The sequence below is a fragment of the Etheostoma cragini genome, chromosome 7 (assembly GCF_013103735.1).
Source record: "Etheostoma cragini isolate CJK2018 chromosome 7, CSU_Ecrag_1.0, whole genome shotgun sequence".
NCBI classification, from domain to species: Eukaryota; Metazoa; Chordata; class Actinopteri; order Perciformes; family Percidae; genus Etheostoma; species Etheostoma cragini.
The window spans coordinates 6,337,042-6,359,245 of record NC_048413.1 but is presented as its reverse complement, the minus strand read 5'-3'; the positions used below and the strand labels follow the sequence as shown (position 1 = coordinate 6,359,245).

General features: G+C 40.4%; 2 protein-coding genes and 1 long non-coding RNA gene across 6 annotated transcripts; 2 read left to right on the top strand and 1 right to left on the bottom strand.

Moving 5' to 3' along the window:
- The first annotated feature begins 2,165 nt into the window (after positions 1 to 2,165).
- On the top strand, positions 2,166 to 21,967 carry LOC117947931. Its single transcript, XR_004657361.1, has 3 exons — positions 2,166 to 2,179; positions 12,110 to 12,112; positions 21,895 to 21,967. It is a non-coding gene; the product is annotated as an uncharacterized LOC117947931 (long non-coding RNA).
- On the bottom strand, positions 3,447 to 11,627 carry nol9 (nucleolar protein 9). 3 transcript variants are annotated; one of them, XM_034877289.1, is made up of 14 exons: positions 11,612 to 11,627; positions 9,588 to 10,114; positions 9,285 to 9,495; positions 9,009 to 9,139; positions 8,525 to 8,660; positions 7,265 to 7,361; positions 6,998 to 7,095; positions 6,169 to 6,336; positions 5,826 to 6,078; positions 5,618 to 5,732; positions 4,974 to 5,148; positions 4,241 to 4,374; positions 3,906 to 4,128; positions 3,447 to 3,854 (listed from the first exon to the last, which is right to left on the bottom strand). In XM_034877289.1, exons 2-13 carry the CDS (start codon positions 10,056 to 10,058, stop codon positions 4,012 to 4,014), a joined length of 2,106 nt encoding a protein of 701 aa, XP_034733180.1. In that variant the 5' UTR covers positions 10,059 to 10,114; positions 11,612 to 11,627; the 3' UTR covers positions 3,447 to 3,854; positions 3,906 to 4,011. The 3 variants fall into 3 exon arrangements, with proteins under 3 accessions (XP_034733180.1, XP_034733177.1, XP_034733179.1); XM_034877286.1 differs by lacking the exon at positions 11,612 to 11,627 and adding an exon at positions 11,061 to 11,305; XM_034877288.1 differs by lacking the exon at positions 11,612 to 11,627 and adding an exon at positions 11,060 to 11,283 and having other exon boundaries at positions 9,588 to 10,111.
- zbtb48 (zinc finger and BTB domain containing 48) lies at positions 11,392 to 19,997 on the top strand. 2 transcript variants are annotated; one of them, XM_034877285.1, is made up of 11 exons: positions 11,392 to 11,659; positions 12,257 to 12,986; positions 13,647 to 13,963; positions 15,295 to 15,400; positions 15,485 to 15,577; positions 15,683 to 15,769; positions 17,241 to 17,395; positions 17,578 to 17,714; positions 18,603 to 18,767; positions 18,856 to 18,944; positions 19,388 to 19,997. In XM_034877285.1, the coding sequence occupies exons 2-11, from the start codon at positions 12,276 to 12,278 to the stop codon at positions 19,757 to 19,759; spliced, it is 2,232 nt and encodes a 743-aa protein (XP_034733176.1). In that variant the 5' UTR covers positions 11,392 to 11,659; positions 12,257 to 12,275; the 3' UTR covers positions 19,760 to 19,997. The 2 variants fall into 2 exon arrangements, with proteins under 2 accessions (XP_034733176.1, XP_034733175.1); XM_034877284.1 differs by having other exon boundaries at positions 11,393 to 11,659; positions 12,254 to 12,986.
- Positions 21,968 to 22,204: the final 237 nt, after the last annotated feature.

The window sequence follows — 22,204 nt, the reverse complement described above, 5'->3', positions numbered from 1 at the left end:
GGTTTAAGTTACTTCCGCAGTGGTTGCACTTTTCCGAACCGGATGCTCTGTCCATCAATATATATACGGTCTATGATGACACCTGAGTCGGCCATTGCTAACAGATTTAGCGAGTGTAAGCTAATGCTAAACTCTTACAACTTTGTGAGTTGATCCCTGTCAACCAAGTTAAATCTAAAAATAGTCAAAAAAGAGAGAACATATTATTTAAATTACAATTTTTCTTCAGTCTTGGAAAGTAACTAATTATGTTTACCCAATAACTATTTTTAATTAGGCTACTTTACTTGAATATTTCCATTTTCTGCCTACTAGCGTAGTACTATCTACTTCTAACGTTAGCTAGTTGAATAACATTAACGCTAGAGATTAAATATTTTTCATTATAATCCGCTGCATTAGTTTCATAACTTTAGTTACTTTTCAAATTGACACAAAATATAATGAACAAATACATTAAGATAAGTTACATTTACCAGGGCAACATCCATATAATCAAATAAACGTAAGGCTAGATAGATTTAAATGACACCATTACTAACAGATTTAGCTGTAGTTAGCTAATGCTAAGGACATAACACTTTTTAAGTTGGTTGAAAACTGTCTCCAGGTAATGTTTAAAGGTTTCTAGTTGATTAACCTAATAATATAGGAATACAATAATGAGTAATGTACATGATGGTATAATGTTGCTTTAAAAAAAAATGTTTTAGTTATAGACCTACCTTTTTAAACAGGCTTTTGGTTGACCTGCCTGCACTTTAATTTTTTATGTTTTCATTAGATTTAAATTCTGTACTGTTTTTGAAAAAAATATTTGAATAAGCAAAATGTTAAATTAGTGTATTTACAAACCGTATGTTTTACTTTTACAAGCAAAACCACTTTAAGGATAATGAGTTTGACAAATGTTACACTAGCCAACTTAAGTTTGGCTGGAGTGTAAATTTCCCCAAATAAAAGAAAGGTTAACATGCCTATCATTATTCTAAACTCTGAAATACTCGTGGCTGCCATGTTCAAGCCTAAAACAGATATATTTCTAATATAAGCTGTTACCATGAATATAGTAAGCTAATGATATTCCCTTAGTCTTTGAAAACAACGCTTTACTACTTTAGGTAGTAGACTTCAAACCTGAAAATATGCACTATTAATATTCATTATCAACAGACATTCAGGGCCCTTAGGTCCTACTTTGTTGCCTGATCGGATAGGCCAATTTGAAGAAAGGCCCTGTATCCCAAAATATAGTTTTAAGATGTTTAGTTAAGACAGAAAATCAGATTATCATGAAACAAACCTGTGGTTGTACACAATGCACAAAAAGTGGGAGAAATAGGAGGTTAACAGACCCCAGAAGATATATTTTTTGTCCCAAGCACCCTCATGGCATTTCATTTTTATCGTCTAGTTTAAAAAATCCGACCATTTAATGAAATAGTCTGCTAAGTCTGGGAAAGTTCTCTACTCCAGTGTATTTTTAAACTCAACAGGAGGATTCGAGCGGTTATAATGGCACACTGCCTCTGCATTGTTACATTACGCAGCACAATTGTCTTTGTCTTGTTTGTTTGGGTGGGGGGATGTGACATAAGCGATTTGACAGATCGTTTAACACATAAAGTTTAAAATAAAAATAGGGCTACACAACCAAGATGCCCTTAATACTTTAACGCTTTACACATATTGATTCTGGAATAAATAGCACATGTATGCTGTTTCAGAAAAATCTGCACAATCGAAAAGCTGGGGGAAGCTTGGCATCTTTGCTTCAAGAATCACTTACTTAGTCAAATAAACGACCAATCCTATTTTTCAACAGTACTGGGACTGACAGCTTGTGCTTTATTTGATTTTTATACATGATTTTTCTTTCCAACTTTAATTCCAGACAACCACAGGTAAGTTTGACATATTACTAATTACAGAATGCCAGGAGCCTCAATAAAATCCAAAGGGTAAAAGTTTTGCTCGATTGTTTTAAAGTAACTTAAATGTGTATTTTAATGCATTTCACCGATTCATGTTATTTGTAATCATTCAGGTTCATGTAGACTGTCTAGTGGCACCTCTACAGTGGGATTTCTCTTTGGTTTGATGGAGGTCTATGGGAACACATCTGATCTGACAAAGCCAAAACAATGACGTTGCCAAAATGTGACTGTGTTGTGTTTGTGTGCGCCCACCCTCAATAAAGAGGCGGGGAACAGCGAACAAAGAAAAGCAAAGGGGCAGAGAGGGGATGTTAAAACAGCCTACTTAACAAATTAGCAATTCTTCACTGTGGGAGTAGATGTTTACGACGGAGGACTCCTTCACTTCTCAGTCAGATCATTTAAAAGGTGTGCAGTACAAAGTTACAAGTTGTTCAGATGAGGTTTGTAATGTCTTTAGTCTTGATTGGCTTTTAAATATGAAGTTTTTCAGTATTATAAGCGATTGTCTTAATAATTATTTTTACTGCCCTGGAGACCTTTTCAAAGTGAAAACCTGCTGTGGTTCAGATAAAAATCGCAACATACATTTGCTGCCCCCTTGAGGTCTAAAAGGTAGCACCTTGGAACAAGAGTTTTTTAATGGCATCTTTTATATATCACATAGGCCTACATAAAAAATCGTAAACATGTTGCATTTACAAAAAGTTTTTAATGACCTACAAATGCCGGAAAATGTTTGTGTCCCTTTAACACAATACCAAATGTACAGCAGTTAATGCAGAGTTAGTCGACAGTAAAAATAGAGACATTTCTGTGAAACCTTTGACTGCTATTATAGCACATAATGACAAAAATGGGCTTAAGAGTCACAAAAAGTGTCATGTGAAAGATCCCTCCTTAACTCTGCCTTGTACACTCTATATGGACCTATGATTATTTGACTGAAGTAAATATCAAGATGGGTTTAGCACTTTAAAGCCAGAAAACCACAAATCTGAACCAAAGTTGTTTCTCATTTAATATCTGGCAGGTTCTTGAATTCTTTTGCAGCTTTGGAATGCATCTATACAAAGAAGAGACGTTAAACAAGAGCTTTAATTAAGTACAATGTAAGATAATAGACGTTTTCGAACCAAACAGTTCCAGGGTTTCTCTGAGAGGAAATGTCTACAGGGGAGCTCCCTCGAGAACTACATACCTTTAAAGTCTTTCGCATTTGCACCGCCAATCGAAACACTCAAGTCACGTAAGCCAGCCGGTACCTTTGCCTCACTCCCCGCAGCTCCATCCCTGGAGCAGACTAGCTAGCGTCCACTCTCCTCCCATCTAAGTAACGTTAGTCTCCTAGCAGCGGGGAGTGAGGAGGAGGGGCCGTTATACCCAGCAGCTAAACCTGGCCACCAGCCTGCTGTTTGGCTCTTTTCACTGTTACCGGTGTAGCATTAAAGTGTGGTGGAATTTCCTGGTTTGTCTAGTTAGCTAAGGCTAGCTTGCTAATTGGGTCATATCTGGCGATAGCAATGTGCTTTCTACACTGTGACAAGGGTGGATGTGGGTGAAGCATTAAGTTGTTGGATTTTACTTATTTAGTGGCTGGCTAGTTCGCTAGCGGTTAAAAATGGCAGTTCCCAGTGCTGCATTGGCTCACATGTTCAACCGATCAGTGACGTACACTTGTACCAGGACCGACCAATCACTCTATGCTCACCTCATTCAAAAGTTCCTCTTGTGCTGGGAGAGTACCTACTCTGAAGTACAAGTTAGAAATGTGTTCTTAGAAACTACAAAAAAGTTTATTCCGGTCCGAAAAGCCTATTATTGTCCATGTCCACTCATTTACAGCACTATCAAATGTATGTAGCAGTCCAGCAATAGGAAGGCAGACATCTCTTCCTGCAGAGTATGTGATACTGGCTGCTCCGTCAGACTGAATCTTCACATTAGCAAAACCAAAAAACGTCAGACTCATCTTCAGTTCTGTACATTCAAAGGCCATTGCTGACTGGTTTGGCGTGAGACACCAGTCGAGAAGGCTAAGGGGCAATAAACCGACGCTGTGTAGAAAATGTCATTAAATCCCCATTTGACTGGGTCTTGTCAGTCCCTTGAAGACTCGCAGCTTTCCTGCACCAGTGAGATCAAAACTGTAGTCTGTAGTGACATAGGGCATCTCTCCTTCAAAGCCCGGCTGAAATTGTACACCATAAGACACGGTTAACATAAGCTTTACATGTCACATTTTATGCCAAAGTGAGAAAAAATATAATGTGTTTGAAGTGTATTGTGTTTTGACTTCTGACCTGTGATGTGAGGATGCAGGAAGGCAGTGATATCGCTCCCAAGAGGAGACAGTTGACCTTACGAAGGATGGAGGGATCTACAGGGGTCAGCAAAAAGTACAGGCCTCGCGCCATGTCAATGCCTCGAAGCACACCTGGAACACATTGGCATGTAAATACACTCATGTTTGACATTTCAATTCAACAACCAAGAGCCAACACTTTAGCCTTTAATGTTCTGTTCGGGGTCCCTGGAGACCCCGGGCCTGCTTTAAACTTGAGATTGTTCTATCGCCTTGATACGTCATGACTTTGTTAATTTAATGAGAATTGCTGAGAAACGTGATTTTAAAGATGTCTGCTTGTTCATCAGTGGTCTAACTGAACCCAAACATAAGTAACACCACTATTTAGGCTAACATACCATAGATGTCCTTTGTGAATTCAAAATAAATATGCATTTGTTCACACATAGCCATTCAATGTAAAATATTTGGTAAATTCACAACACTTGGTTAGTAACATTTCATGTTATTCATGAACAATGCTCAGTTTGGCAAAGGAAAGGCTTACACCTTACTATTTCCGTACATGACGACATAAGATCAGAAGCAAAAATTGCTTTGCTATATGCTGTGTGCATAGGTTTATTTTATTATTTTTAACACATAAAGCAGGAAGTGATGCCAAAGTCAACAGAACAAACAGAAAAAAACTACATATATTTGAGCAAAAGCTCAGGTGGAATACGTACCGAAGCCCACACATGGGCAGATGGGCGCCTGCGACAGCAGGACTGGGCCTGCCCTGCTTGCCACTTTCTCTCCCAGGCAGCAGAGTCCCACCAGACTGGCATTGGCAGCATAAAACATGTGGCTGGGCACTACCTCGCAATGGATCACACCTAAAGATACTGCTGTGTGGGGCACCTGTAGGCCAGAGGGAGGATGGTTGGATACTTATTAACACACTATGTCTTAGTTGACAAATTGGTACACAGACTGAAATGTAAAAAGGTAAATTTGTGGTTTCACGGGGCGTTTCATGCCAAATAGCCAACTGTCTTGGCTGCCAGCAGTGACAAGGAAAACATATAGGTGCCGGTAGGTGATTTTGTTTTTTAAGCTGTGGACAGAGCCATGCTCAGGCTAACTCATGTCCCTTACATCCGGTATTTATCTTAGCTAATCCTGCGGTTTCTAGCTCCATATTTAGAGTAGAGACATGAGAGACATCATTTAACCCTCAGCAAGAAAATTAATGAACAGTTTTTTTTTTTTAAATGACATAAAATGACTGCACAAGTTTGTAAAATCTGCTAACAATTTCCCAAGGTAATAATAAAAAAACCTATGTGACTTCTATCCACAGTAAAGCTGCATCATGACTCTGACGTACCTGGTAGGGGGTGAGGCTGTGCAGCGGTCTGATTGGCCCGGGGTCTGGAGACTGCAGCTGACTCAGGTAAGCCAGCATTGACAGCTCTCTGTGCTCATTAGTGCGCTGGTGTTTCCTGTCAAATAAAACACATCCACAAAAAGCTATGAAACAAGGGGACGCTTTACACATTACTGCCCACACAGGATCATGAGAGTTGTGTACTTACGCTGTCCCTTGGCGTCCCACTCCTTGGAACTCTGATTGTACGATAAGGTGAGTGTAACTCCGGGGGGGACTGTGGCTCTCCGTGAGCTCGTCCAGAGCGGTCTGAGCAGGTGGGTGCGTCTGGCAGCCGTGTGCCGTCCTCAGAAACTCTGGCGTGAGGGCGGGACACTGGGTGATACCGCTGTGACCGAGCTGGACCACGTGCGAGACTGGGAAGAAGCGGATCATGTCCACTAGCACCTGGAATCCAAACCCTGTGGACAGCCACCAAAACAAGCACATGTTCAGACACGGTTTGAAGCTCTAGATTCTATATTCTGTCATAGAGGGTAGCCTGAGCTGACCTTTGACCCAGCCCATGGTGTTGATAATGACAGGAGTCTCTCGGCTCTGGGAGCGTCTACGCCACAAGGACTTGAGGGATTCCAGGTAGCGTTCTAAGTCCGCCTCACACGACGAATGACCGTAGTAGATCATGTGCTCTGGGGTGCACTGATGTGTGAAAGGGGGACCTGAAAGAGAACTCAGCATGAATCTACTAAGCCCTAGTCTTTTGATAATAGCAAAGAAATATCAAATGGGAGAATAAAAAACCCATTAATAAGAAAAAGAACAGTTTGACATTTTGGGTAAAATGCCTATTTGCTTTTCTGACTGACACCACTGTCATATGTCTGCACAGTAAATATGAAGCTACAGCCAAGTAACAGTAATAAGTTAAATTCACATCAGGGCCACATGGAATCTGCGGACACAGAATTCCATGTGGCCCTGCGATTAGCAATTGAATTTTACGCAGGTTTTCCACAGATAAAAAAACAATAATAATCTCAGAATGTTAACATATGTCCACTACAAACAAAAAAATAGTCCGCAAATTTTTCATTCTGTATCACCGCTCAAAACTGTAAAGAAAATAAATAACTACTCAGTTTTATCGGTTATAATTTCATTGGACTTTTTTAGGCAAGAAAGCAAAAAAAGCCCTTTTCCCAAAATGTTGAATCATTCCTTTAAAGCGCCCATATTCTGCTCATTTTCAGGTTCTAATTGTATTTTGAGGTTGCACCAGAATAGGTTTACATGGTTTTGTTTTCAAAAAACACCATATTTTTGTTTTACTGCACATTGCTGCAGATCCTGTAGATACAACACTACAAAAAAATAACTTACCCAGAAGTGGTTCTCTGACAGTTGACAAAGAAAGACAACCAGCGGGAGTGAACTCTGTTTGACCGAGATCCCCTTCCAAATAATCTACATTAGTAGTGCTACAGACAGACACACACACACAGACACACACACAGACACACACACAGACACACACACAGACACACACACACACATGTGTTAAAAGGATGAGCCACAATTTCAAATCTTGTACATAAAATATATTACAAAATATCTGTTCACATTTAGCATACATGCATAAGAACTTACTGATTTAGTAAGGTATTGATGAGGCTGCGGATGAACGTCGACTTGCCCACGTTCCTGGTACCACATACAAGGATAACGGCACAGCCATCCATGTCCCCTGTCAATGAAGGACATGGGTCCAGTAATTTGGCAGGGCACGATCAAATGGGACTTTTGTTCGTACAGCCATTATCAGACATGGAACACATATCACTGCTGCCATCTGACAATGTGATGGCATTTTTCATCAGACAATGGTGTCCGTTATGTAAATGTTTGGTATGGCTTGACTCAGACATGATAGTCTAACAGAAACAGCCACAGGGCTTAAGCGTGGTTGGCACCTGGTGAACAACAGGGAGCTCTGTCACTGAACAATGATGAGTTCAATGGTTTAATGATATGAAGAAAGGAGAGCTTTTTTGGGAAGCATGCCTCGTTCCCTGTCTACGAGGGAGGGAGATGCAACAAATGTCCCCGGTTAGACTCAAACCGGTTCATGCACTACTGTATGTGTTAACCTATTAACCTTGACGTCGCCGCCATCAAGTTTAGATTATTAATTCTGCTGCTTGTTTCAAAATGTCTGGCAGAAAACACACATCAAATGGCAAAATGTTAAATTAGTACTTCTAATTGCTCACATGCTTAATTTATTTTTTATTTTGCAGACATGAGACCGTCATGTAAAATTACTTAATGCCACATTGTGTAAGAATTTCTACCATCTAGCGGTGAAATTGTATTTGACAACCAACTGAAAATCGCTTTCTAGCCCCTCCCATTGCGTGCGCGTTTTAACTCCTACGGTCGGGGAACCCAAAATTAGCTCGTAACATTGTTTACTCGCAGCTGTTCTGCCTGTTGCGTCCTTTTAATTCTCTTTTTCACTTCCTTGGCAACTCCATTACACGTCCTTGAGAATAGGTGTGATCCTCCATCTTCAACAGGGTTTCAAATCTGCCGGCAGTCGCAAGTAATATCCTCCTGGCATTCATCACGGTGCAAATGTAAAAACGCAAAAGGCAGAGGTATGTCCCTCTTTGGTTTATGTAGTTTAAAGATGGGAGCGCAACATGGCTGCCGCCAATCGAGTGAGTGTATTCTAAATGATTGTGAATGGCAGATTTTACGCTTACGAGAACACTTTGATTAGTTGACGGAAGTAATTACACAGGAATGAGCACATAGTTGTGAAAGAACAAAGGGTTTTTGCTAAGAATCCACTAAAGAAATTACATGATGTAGGTTTAATTAGGTGTGTGTCAAAAAGGAGCTTACCTCTACAGGCGCTGACAACCATATTAAGAGCATCTCTGTAAGTGTTTGACATCTTCAGGCCGTCAACGGCTCTGGTCAGAGGAATCACACCCAACCCATTGAGGGGGGTGTCCAGAACAGCTGACATCAGTTCACTCTGCAAACAAGCAGGGAATAAAAGCTTTGGTTATAACATTTCAAAAATGACCCAAACATGGGTCACCTGGTAGAGCGTGAGGCCCATGTAGTAAGACTCAGTCCTTACCACAGCGGCCCATGGTTCGAGTCTGACCCACTGCCCTTTGCTGCATGTCATTACTCCTCTCTCTCCCCTTTCCTGTCTTCAGCTGTCTTATCAAATAAGAGCCAAATAATGCACAAAAATAACCTAAAAATAATTACCTACACATTAACCTATATATGAAGTCTGCTCATGTTCTCCTGATTCCGTTTACTTTAATTTCTTGTGATTAGGTGAATATTTTCGGGATCTCAATCAACTCACCACAGGGGGGCTGAACAATTCACTGCAATCTGTGAAGCTCGACAGAAAACGTGTCAGAGGCGTCTCCATGGGCTCCAGTAGGATGATGGATGAGTTTGACGTAATCCGTTTTAGCAACTTTTTCCTGGATGCTGCAAAACGCACATTCAAAGGGGTTAAAGGACAGAAAAGCGCAGTCCATGGTACATTTTCTTTCTAACACGCAACTCAGTAGTGTATCAACAAATTAAAATTCCTAGCTTAAAATATGCAAAATTACTGCTACTGCAATTATACCTGTTGACAGGTACTTTCGGAGGATGGGTGCAGCCTCCGTTCTGTCATCTCTGGAGTAATCAGAGCTTTCCAGTGCTTTAATAGTCAGTGGACAATGTGAGGCCGGGGAGAAGAGGGGATAGGACTGCTGGCCCTCTTCAATAGTGAACCCCATCACTTCTACCCGACCATACAGACAGGTCAAAAAGCACTTCCCACGGAAACACAGGGTCTGCAGGAGAGTAAATGTAATTCTCAGTCAAATAAATGGATAAAAAAGTCTTAATATTTGCCAGATCTTTACCAATATATCGTGAAGCATACCTGATCCGTCTCCATGACTAGTACTGCATGGTTTTGTCGATCATCTCTCTCTGCGCAGTAATGGAGAGCTTCTCCCTCCAGTCTACTCAGGCTTACATCTTCCTTGTCCGTCCCAGAGGTCTCCAATCCGTTCCCATTAATGGACTGGGAATACTCCTTCCAGTCCACTGAGTCATTTGACCCGTTGTCCATTGTAAACGCTGAACTTCCATTAGCCTGAGTGTGAGATTTCTTAAATGCAGGCTGATGGGTGTTTTTCCTGGAGTCGGTGACAGGCTTTGCCTTGCTCTTCAATCTCTTGATGGCGGGTTGTTTCTTCACAGATGCCTGGTGCTCCTTCGCCATCCTGGCCATGACAGGACTGGAGTTGAGCTCTGAGGAACTGATGAAGGGCCGGGACCGTTTCCCCCTCACATCCTTCCATTTCTGAGATTTAGCATGGCCCTTAATCTGTGTGGGTTTCACCTTCATGATTCTGAACAGCAGTTATTCATGTGGGAGCTGATGAAAAACAAAAAGGGGAGAACCTGCGAAGACAGAGGAAAGAAAATTTGTATCTGAAAGGCCAGCTGTCTCTGCAAACAACAAATGGCAATATATTACAATACACAATCAATGCATACATACAAAATCAATCATGCAGTTTTGAAAGAAGTTCTTAAAAACGTAAAAGGTAGCAATGTCCGTGTAGGAAGAATTTGTCTTACATTCAAAACTTAAGTGAAAGTACAGAATCTTATTTATATATTGTAACTATATAATTATTAATGTAGTAATGTGTACATCACTTGAATTACTGCTGCTGAGTGAATTTGCTTTCAGGGATCAATTATAAATCTAAATACCATATTGACAAAATAATTAAACTTAATGTGGTCACCAGGTCATTGTTACAGCTAAAAAATGTAAAGCTAATTTTAACTATTTTATATACAGCTAGTTAACTTTAATGTTAGTTAATCTATAACAATGTATTAGTTATTGTGTAGTTAGTATACAGTGAATATTTAGTATCATTAACTTGAATACACTAGCTAAGTAGTCTAAGTAAAGTATTAGCCAGAACATTGAAGTGTAGTAGAAAATAGTAGAAGTGCCCCAAAATTGTTAAGTACAGTACTTATGTTAATGTCCTTGTTTACTTTCCACTCCTGGCAATACATACATTTCAAAACACATTTGCCAGTTTGATAGCAGTTGAAAGCTAAGCTAACCGTGCTTAGAAGTAAAACGAGCCAACTGTATGCTTCTCATAATGTACGTTAGTTTCTCTACATGTGAGGCTGAATAATAAATACATTAACGCGTTTCTACCCAACAAAGAGGAACCAGGTGTCAGACAACAATGCATTTTAAAATAACGTCACTTGTCCATCCATGCACCCAACGTTATCAAAGCCCCAAAACAACTGACAGCTATGCTAACTGATAGCTATTAGCTAATACTGTTGCATTCAGATGGAGAAAACTTACCCCCGCTTGTGGAAAACAACAACGCGGAACTGTAGACACGAGTCTTAATTGTGCTATTACATGGATAGCGTTAATAATTGGTATAGTGAAGCTAATGAGCTGGCTAACTGTAACGACAGTAACCAAAGACGCGCTAACAAGCTAGCGTACATGTGTGAGCCACTAACAGTCGCCGCATCTAGGTGGTTGACTATGGCTTATTCCGGAGTATAGTTATTTACTTTTCAGTTATTAAGCAAAGATATTGCTCTTATTTAGCGATCATACACAGAAATAAAAAACTGACAAAAAGAACTGTAACCACACTTAATAATTACATTTGTAGATATTATATTATCACTTGTGAGCATGTTTATGTTTAATGATGGACAACAAGCATTTTTCCCGGAGTTCGGTCGCGTAAAAAGCGTCACATCCTCTTCCTTTTGCAGTTTTTAGGGGCCTTCAAGAAACGAAAACAATGTGCATGTAGCGGTTTTGCTATATTAACATCCTATTTTCAGTACACCCGAGGCGGGTGCAGCTTCTCAACAATTACACAGATAAATTACCAGTTTCATCGATGCTGCAGATGTGAGTCTCGTGCAGCTATCGGGTGCGTACCATGCTAAGGGATCGTCTTAAAATATGTGCTAGGAAATAAACGTCGAAGTGCGTAGGTAGCTAGGGGTTTGCAACCATTTTAAGAAAAACAAGTAGAATCATGATAGCTCCAGCAAAAATATACTACAAAGTGTTTAGACTTTAATAAAATAATATATGTAATGTGGTAGCTAGCAGTGACAAACATGTTATTCAGTTAGCTACATTTTGAAGAATGGGCTGACATAAACTAATGCAAGTGATATCGAGCTTTCTTAAATTTTCATTCAAAATGTCAATTTTTCTGATATTCTATGTTATTATGTTATCATGTTAAAAATGTATAAAAATGTACAACATCCAACCTCTCTAGAGATTAAGTCGAGTGACAAAAATAGTATTTTGAGCATTGTTAACCACATCTTTCAATATTTTCAGACATAATATAGACAAATTGATTAATCGAGAGAGTGAATGATGAAAAAAAAATCCCCGGGTCTATATTCACCTTCAAAGTGTAACTATAGACTGTGTTTTCAAAGTGACAAATAGTGCAACTGTCCTTGGGAGTGCAGAGAGTTCTGGAATAAATGTTGCATGGGTATCTCTTGCAGCTGCATTGAAAGCGGAGGGATGCCTGCAGCAAAGAGCAGCCATGCCCAGCGTGTCCTGTCCTCCCTGAACCAGCAGAGGGCAGTAGGGAGGTTTTGTGATGCAGTGTTGAATGTGGGAGGCGGGGTGGTGTACCTGGCCCATCGCAGCATCCTCGCCTGTTTTAGTGAACTGTTCCAGCAGCCCAACATGCCCACGGCACCGTGCACGGAGTTCTGCCTGGAGGAGTGCCCCAACGATGGCCTGGAGCTGCTCCTGAACTTTGTCTACACCGGAGAGCTGAAGTTGGATCCTGAAAATTTGGACAAAGTTCAGCATGCAGCAACCAGCCTGTGTGTACCAGAGGCACTCACACTCTGTCAGCAGTTCAAGGACACTTCTGTGGATCCTGCACCTTTTAAGCGCAAAAGAGGCAGACCTAGGAAGTCCACATCAGATACGACCCCTCGTTGTTCAGTCAAAGAAGAGAACTTGGTCCCAATAACAAAAGGCACGTCCGGCTTTGACACTGCTATAACCCATTTTAGCATGGCTGCCACTACCACTACCACCACCCGCTGTGGCCGTGTAGTGAAGGGCCCCAGGCGACTGGTGACTGATGAAAGCCCGGACACTGATTTAACAGTCCCTGAAAAGGCCGGCAATAAAGCTCCACTTATTCCCTCAGAGAGAGAAAGTGATGATGTTGTTGTGGAGAACCCAAACCCAGAGGAGCCAACTGGTGAAAAACAGGTAAATATATGAGTATTAATAACACAACACCATGACTTTGTGTAAACATACACGCCCATTTTCTTAAGCCAAGTGGCTATCTTTATGCATTTTGAGCTATCCGCGTGTATGTCTATGCTGTAAACGTACACGCCACTTGGGGTGTTATTGCAAAAAGAAAGCAGCGGTTCAGTTTAGGAAACAAAGAACCGGTTGGCTTTAGTAAAAGAAGAAAGCAAGGGTTGACTTTAGGACACGTGGGAAACGATCCCTGGTCTCCAGGGTGTAAGTCCTGTATATTTTACCCATCCACCACCCCGACAATTCTCCCTTCGCAGATTTTCACCCTTTCATACAACTCGCTATGTTGTAAATTCACACACAATCGCAGGTAATGGAAGTCAATGGCGTTGATAAACATGCTAAATAGCCAGTATGCGCCTTGATAACACGCCAATAATGGCACATGAATGGGCGTGCCATTTCATTAGATCAGTTTGGTACCACAGTGATTAGACATTTGCTACTATACAGGCAAAGTGCAAATTAGGATCATGATTACAGACGGACAGAGACTGATGGACAGAGGGACAGAATGTACAACATATTTACAAATGTTTAGTAAAGAATGTACATTGTATGTGATGTTTATTATTACACTTGCCTTCTGCTATATTCCAGAAAACCGACTTGCAGGTTGACATTAATGACAACAGTGTTAGCCAGGCAATGGAGCAAGAAGAAGAAGAAGAGGAGGAAGATGATGTGGGGGATTTTGAGGGGATGACTGAAGGAACCGATGAGGAGTATGTCCCCGTTGAAGAGCCCAGTTCCTTGTCCCCGTCCACATCAACGGCACGGAGGCGCAAAGCCCAGAGTAAAACAGATGGAAAGGAGAATGGCGAGGCTGTGGAAGAAGACTCCAAGAAGGACTCTGTGCAGTGTCCCAGCTGTGACAAATCCTTCAAGAGCAAATACTACCTCAAAGTCCACAACAGGTATACGACTGTAGTATTTAACTTCAAATTACTGTTGAAAGAATAGCCAGTCAGTATATGTCTTCAAGCTTAAGTTATCATTCATCCCAACCTCTCTCAAGCTGCTGATCTCCAATAGAAAATCTCAGCACAACAGAGAAAAGAGCAATAAATGCACCAGCACTTGTTGTACATTAATCACTTTTAAAGATGCCGTCTTTTCTGTGGAAGAAGTATTCAGATCCTTTACTTTAGTAAAAGAACTAATACCACACTGTAAAAATACTTTGCTACAAGTAAAAGCCCTACATTGAAAATGTTACTTAAGTAAAAGTATGTATCATCAAGAAAATGTACTTAAAGTAAAAGTACTCAATTCAGAAAAATCCTCAAAACTTAGAAACTGGAAACATTATATTGTTGGGTAGTTTAAATTAATATCTAAAATATGTCATCAACTCCTGTTTGTCTGCAAAAATCATAATGTGTAAAGTAACTAGTAACTAAAGCTGTCAGATGAATGTAGTGGAGTAAAAAGCACAGTAATTCTCTCGGAAATTTTGCGGAGTAGGAAGTAGTAAGAAAAGAAAAGACTCAAGTAGAGTACAAGTACCTCCAATTTGTGCTTTAGTATAGAACTTGAGTACATTTACTAAGTTGCTGCCCACCCCCGCCTTCCCTCGCGTCCTAAGATGGCTCGTTGATTTTATGTTGATTTCATGTTGATTTTAGGTTTCTCTGTGAATGGGATTCTCATATATGCTTGATTCAGTGAAGAGGCAACTGAATATATCACTGTATCATCTGAATAAAGGAGCAGTTTAGCATTTTGCACGTCCTTTCAAATATTAGTTATGAATATAGAAAGTAAAATAGGGGCTTCAATCGAACCTTGAGGAACACCCGGGAAAACTCTAAAAAGTCTGATTTAAGACCACCTATAGAAACACATTGCGTTTGTTCTGTAAGATAGTTTTTGAACCAATTAATAGCTGTAATTCCAATTTCAATGTTAATTAATCTATCTTGTAGTAGCTCCTGGTCAACAGAGGCAAATGCTTTGGAAAGATCCACAAATAATGCAATGTTGCTTGTTGTCCAAGGCATTTATAATGTCTTTTAACAGTCACAACGTTGCTTTAACGGTGCTGTTTCCAGCTCTAAAACCTGACTCTACACACATTATCAAGACGCATACTGGCTTTTTAGCGTATTTATGGTTGATTTTAGGTTTCTCTGTGACATGTTTGTGTTGGGAAGCAACAGATTGAAGCACTATACCCAAGATAAATTTCCCCTCGGGGACAATGAAGTGTATTCTATCTATGTATATATCTATCTATTATTCATAGGCGGCATACAGGCGAGAGGCCCTTTGGTTGCCATAAATGTGGGAAGAGGTACTTCAGGAAGGAGAATCTTTTGCTACACGAGATCAGAGACTGTACCAAAGTACTGGTGAGTATCTCTAAATATATCTTCTGTGTCATGTTGAATTCAGCAAAGTGTAACATAAGTGTTTGTGCTGTGTTACAATTCCAGACGTACACCTGCGTGACATGCTCGTCAACATTTAAAGGAAAAGAAGAGCTACGTTTGCACGTCGTGTCCCACACAGGAACCATGCCCCACAAGGTCCAGCCTGACAAACACAGGACAAAGATAGCACACAATCCTGGATCCTATTCAGATTTGCATTGATATCCTTGACATGGTGTGTTGTTTTCTCTTTCTTTTTAGTGTTCAACGTGCCCTGAACAGTTTATGCACAAGAAAAACTTGACAATTCACATGATGAAGGTCCATGGTTATCCCAAACCACACGCGGTAAGTTTTCCTAAGTTGTCTTTTGATGAGACTTTGACTTCATGGTGATGTACCGACAGTAAAATGGGGATTTCATGGTTTACCTTATGTTGCAAAACCTTAGATTTCCCAGTTACACACTTCTATTTTCATTAAGTCGCATTTGACCGACTGATCTCATGAAATTACGAATTCATGACGCAACAATTCATGTGCCATTATTGGCATGTTATCATTTTGAGACCTGGCCAAGACAGCACACCAGTTACAATTTAAATAATAATAGAAAAACAACAACAACAGAGTAAAAATCACACATAGAAGAAAGGAACAGGTCACATGTGGCAGTTGCATTTTTGAATTACATGGCATTTTAACATGGTCTTAAATTCATTTAATGGGACTAGATCATTTAGATGGAGCAAGTTTTACAAGTTATTCCAAGACCATGGAGGTTGTAAGAAGAGGGATTTTACCTTACCCCAGCTCAGTGAAAAACCCTTAGAACCTAGTAAGAGCGCCACCTGGTGGAACGGAGATGAAACCAGCTGGAATTCTGCTTGAGGAGATAACATAAGAACAGAATCTTAGAGAGTACTATAGGCAGCATGCATGTAGACAACATCACCATAGTCCAAAACACTTAAGAAAGGTAGCCTGCACAAGTCTTTTCCTGGCTGACATGTTAAAACTTTTTATATCTGAAATAAAACCCCAGCCTTAGTTTCAACTTTTTTACAAGCTTTTCAACATGAACTTTGAAAGAAAGTTTGTTGTCCAGCCAAAAACCTTAATACTAAATAATGATGAAACATTTTCAATTAGGTCCCCATTTGGTGTGTTAACAGGTATATTATCTGGGGATTGGAAACGAGCCCTTAAAAACGTCAACATTTTGGTTTTCTTAGTATTTAGATCTAACTTAAGGCCATGTAGTGAGACTTGAAGTTGTTGGAAGGCTAACTGAAGGTCACTTATGGCTTGATTCAGTGAAGAGGCAACTGAATATATGACCGTATCATCTGCATAAAGGTGCAGTTAGGAATATAGAAAATAAAATAGGGGCTAAAGTCGAAACCCTGAGGAACACCCTTGGAAATCTCCAACAAGGCTGATTTAAGACCATCTATAGAAACACACTGCGTTTGTTATGTAAGATAACTTTTGAACCAATTAATAGCTGTGTTTCCAATTCCATGGATGGATAAAATACAGGACTACACCCAGAAGACCGAGGATCGTGTCCCAGGTGTCACGTTTCCAAAACTCCACTGCTTTCTTCTTGTGATAACATGCCCAGTGACGTGTATGTCTACGCCCGCTGTATATACAGCGTAGATATACACGCTGATGAGATACACTTAACACACCACTCTTCTTAAGAAAGTCAGCGTGTATGTTTACGCCAAGTCATGATGTCATGTTGCATTTGAACCTTTAGGCATAAGGAAGTCGTTTTTAATTCTGTTTCAAACAATGTTTCACTTTTTAGTGTCCCCAGTGCCCCAAAACCTTTTTAACCCGGACGGAGCTGCGTGTGCACGAAGCAGCCAAACACCGAGGCGAAAAGCCGTTTGTGTGCGAGGAGTGTGGCCATCGAGCGTCTAGCCGAAACGGCCTGCAGATGCATATCAAAGCCATTCACAGGTAGAGGCTGAGAGATGGTGTTTTTTGTCTGTTCTGTTTGTCAGAAAACTTGTTTAACACTCGTGATCAGTCAAGAAAAAACTATAAAATCTGCTTTCTAAAATAATACTAACCTGTACATTTTGAGACTGTGATCAAATTTGTGCAGATTGTTTCAGGTTTGTTTTTGTTCTGCTTTCCAGAAATGAGCGCCCTTATGTATGTAGCTTATGTGGCCATGCATTCTCCCAGAAGAACAACCTTAACATGCATCTGCGTATACACAGTGGTGAGAGGCCATACCAGTGTCATCTCTGTGGCAAAACCTTCAGGACGCAAGGTAAAGGCCATCGTCCTGGTCTGCTTCCGCCTTCATCACACTGAAAAAAGAGGGGGGCTAAAAACAAGATAAAAACACTAAATCTGAGAGAAAAGGGACTCAGAACAAGTGAAATTATCCATCCATGCAACAAGATCATTTCACTTGACAAGCTTGCTTGATTTAAGATTAAAGATACATTATCTAACACTTCTATATCTAATTTGCAGTGCACTGGCAACACAACTCTGTTGAATAGATTAGATCAGAGGTTTTCCAAACTCACACACATTCATCTAATACCTCAGTCCAATCACAAAAACACTGACACGATACACAGATTTATACACATATTTTTTAGATTCAGTGGGACTTACCTTATTATCGTTGATGTCCATCGTAAAATAAACTTCCGTAAATCATTAGGAGTCACAGAAAAAAGTCCAGAACTTAACTGAGAATCATCACATTTTTAAAGTTTTCTACAGTTTTTAAGTAAACCAGTGCTAGTTGTCCGTACATTCATGGGTACATTACAAGAATAGGTCATTTTTAGGCATATTTTAAATGACGCTAATTAAGCAGGCTTAAATTGGGGCCAATGGTGTCACTCAATGAATCTACGGCAACATCATACTTCCCGTTTATGTCCTCCCACGACATTATGTCAATTGTACATTCAACATTTTTAGAGCATGATTGTCAAATACAACTAAGAGTGTAATATTAAGAGTGACAAAACCCATAAAAAAAAAAGAAAAAAAAGAATTACGTCTCAGAATGTCAGGGAGTACGTAGTGTTAGACTTTGAAAACATCTGGATTAGATTTCATAGATTCATTAATGGATTTCTCACTCAAAAAGATATGAAATGATTACTTATATGAATCACTCCCTTTTCAATACCAGCCAGTCTAGATAAACACCACCGGACACACACCGGTGAGCGTCCGTTTGGCTGTGACGTTTGTGAGCAGCGCTTCACAGAGAAAGGCGCCCTCGTCCGCCACAAGGCCAGCAAGCACGAGGAGGGCCGCCCCCACTCCTGCCACATCTGTGGGAAAACCTTCAAAGGTAAGACGTACCGTGCTGGTTACACAATGAGCATGGAGTTCACGACTCACTGATGCAATTCTTCTTGTTGTTTTATTGCCTCCGCCAGCGAGGGAGCAACTTCGTGTTCACCTGCGTCGCCATAAGGGCATGAGGAAGTTCGAGTGTATAGACTGCGGCTACAAGTTCACTCGACAGGTAGGCCCACCAGGCAGGCTGCAGTCCCTTCTAATCTGCCCGATCTCTTTGGATTGATTGATTTAGCTTTATAAAATATCGGGGGGGTTTTATTGTATATTTTAGCCGATCTCTCTCACCCTGGACACAAACTATTAGAACTCACCCCCCACCACCACTAAAGTCTATATAAAAGAGACTTCCGATACAGTATTCATCTATAAGTCTTATTTACTTAGTTATGTGACTGTTTCTTTTAAGTTGATGTCTTTTACTTTCTAACCAGAACTACACTTTTTTAAGGCTTGTTTGTCCAACAGTACAAAACCCAAAATAGTGTCTATTCACAAAGAAAAAGAAAACCACCCAAATTTGTTGAAAAAGTACAATTATTTGAATTACCATAATAGTGGACATTGGATTGACTCATTTCGTAATGCACGTCCACGCGCTTCCTCTTCCAGGCACACCTGCGACGGCACATTCAAATCCACAAACGCACAGAGAACTACAACCCCCGGCAGAGGAAACTGAGGAACGTGATAGTGCAGGAGGTGGACCAAAGTCCCGATGAGAATGGAGGGACAAAGGAAGAGGAAGAGTCGCTGGTGGCCGAGGACACATACTGCATCCCAGAGAATGCCGACGTCCAGGACTCCAACGCTAACCCAGAGGCCGACTTTGGGACAGGCCTCAGTTCTAGTTGCATGGTGAGGGGGTCGACTAAGTCGAGTGACGTGGTGATAGATGAGGTGGTGTCAAGCCAGGACCCGGGATACGTGGAGGCGGCGGAGAGTTTCTCCGTTTCTCTTGCAGCAAACACAGCTGGTCACTGAGGCGTATGAGTCCACGATGGATTTGGAGGGAACGGTTGGGAATATATCCCGGAGTAAGACCTGAGATCTGAAAGACCAGAGACTGTGTGCAACCCATGCAGAGTTACTGGACTTAAAGGGTAACTACTGCTTCTTTCAACCTGCACCCTATTTTCTATGTTTTTGTGTCTAAGTGACTGATGGGAAAAACAATCTTTGACAGTGGTCCAGTATTAACCAAGACCGCTGCAGTCAGCAGTGGCTAAACAAGCTACAATGGAAGTGAATAGGGCATTTGTCCAACTTGTATTTACCTTCTCAATTGACCTTCAAAACTAGAGTTACCCTTTAATGTGATAGGAGGACCTTTGGCCTTACAGATCCAAAGATGAAACTGCCACATAGTCAGCAACTGTCGAGTTTCTAGACATGCTAGAAGTCCTTCTCGTAGTGTTAGTAGGTAACGGTAACTGAACCGCATGCTTGTCAAGGCTGCATTTTTTCAGCCATGTTTAAAATGATGCTGTGATATATTGCAATTTATTACCTTTTTTTTTTCTACTCAAAATTATATCCTCAATGGAAAAAACTTTGTCAACACCTTTGTTCATTTGACTCAACTGCACCATCTATCTAGTGGACTGAAAAAGCAATTTATTATTCTATAATGACAGAACCAAAAACTTCTGGAATAATTCTCATGCGCAGTGTATTTGATAAAAGAAGTATCCCAATGCTACTGTATGTTGTATCGAGCAGATACCATAGATAGATAGATAGATAGATACTTTATTGATCCTTAGGGAAATTTTAAGTGAATTTATTCTAAGTAGAAGCTTTTGTTAAAGTGAAGTTTTTGACCATTAGCAGCACTATAGAGATGTGAAGAATGGAAATACTGTATATGTATATAAAAAAAAGCCTTTACAAACTTTTTATGCAGAAGGAAATGTATTCAACAGCTCATTAGACTTCAAAGCTACACGTTTTATAAAAATCTTTTCACACTCAGCTGCAACTACCGTCCATTGCTTATTAGTAATATATTAGCAACATGCTTACAGCTTTCAAATGTGACTCTGCAGAATAAACTCACCTGCTTGCAGTTTATTGTAACCACACCGTAAACATTATACAAACACAGTACACACAGTGAGCTTAAGAATATACTGTAACTACAAAACTGATTCAACATCACAAACTTGTATGAAAACTAAGAAAACAATGACGCATTGACACTACCATAACAACATTAAAGCTCAAACATTTAACAAATTGAGATTCTTTTTTGCACTTCCAGTTACTGGCCACCCATCACCAACATTGTCCAACTGTTATTTTTCTTGTTGCAACATGATAGGCAGGGACATCTTAAGCAACCACAGCACAAATAGATCCATAAATAAACATAGAAAACATCTGTAAATGAAAAAGAAATTCTTCATGCACATTCGACTGGTGGTTATAAAGGCTGCTGTAGCCCAGTTTAAGGGTCAGGAGTGACACAAGGAGATGCCTAAATATCACTAGCAATAGAATATCAACCCGCTGCAAGGTAACATCACAGGCAACCATCCTGAAATCAGACTAGGATGACAGAAGATTACTCTGCACGCCTTCCGAGTACAAGATAGTATTTTAACGCTCCCTATGAAGCCATGTCTGTTTAGTGCTAGATCAACTGTGATTGTCATTGTTTTTGGAATGTTTATCAGATTATTGCCGTAACTGAACAAATATTTGGCTCTTGTAAAATGAGTACTCCACCCATTTTGCACTGCGCTCCTGTAACACCGACACTCAAAAAAGGATCAAACTCAATGCAGCAGAACCAGAGATATTGTCTTCTTTCACACATTCTACATCCTTGCTTAAACGAGACGCCTACATTACCAACAATGCAACTTGGCTGGTAAATTCTGTTGGAGGTTTGGATGTGTTAGACTCGCAGCGGCTAATGTAGCCTCGAGCAGCTAGCCTCAAGCAGAGATGAAGGCAGGGTGCAGAGGTCTGGTGACCTCCACACACCCAGAATTTTTTTTTCCTTCATTATTTAAGTTGTAGTCTTCAGCCCCAACCGACGCGGACACAAATTTTGCGCAGCTCCCTATGAAGCCTTAAAAGTCTTCGTACTACTTTATTCCCATGTGCAGTAGTAAAAAACTATCCAAAGTAATTCACCGCTAACACAGAGATGTCCATCCCAGGAGTTGATGCATAGACTGTAAGCCCCCTCGTGGCGGGTTGCAGTATAAGTCGTAAACCCTGCCCCCACCCATGTTAGCAGATGGGACATAGACTCAACTAAACAAATCAAAGTACACAACATTTAATGTTGTGTACTTTGCCATTTTAGGTTGTTCTAAAAATGCCATTTTAGGTAGTTCTGATCACACGGTTAGTTCAAGTGTGCAATTTTCTGACCAGTTGGGTTTTTATTAGTAATTTGATGCTATAAAAACAGGG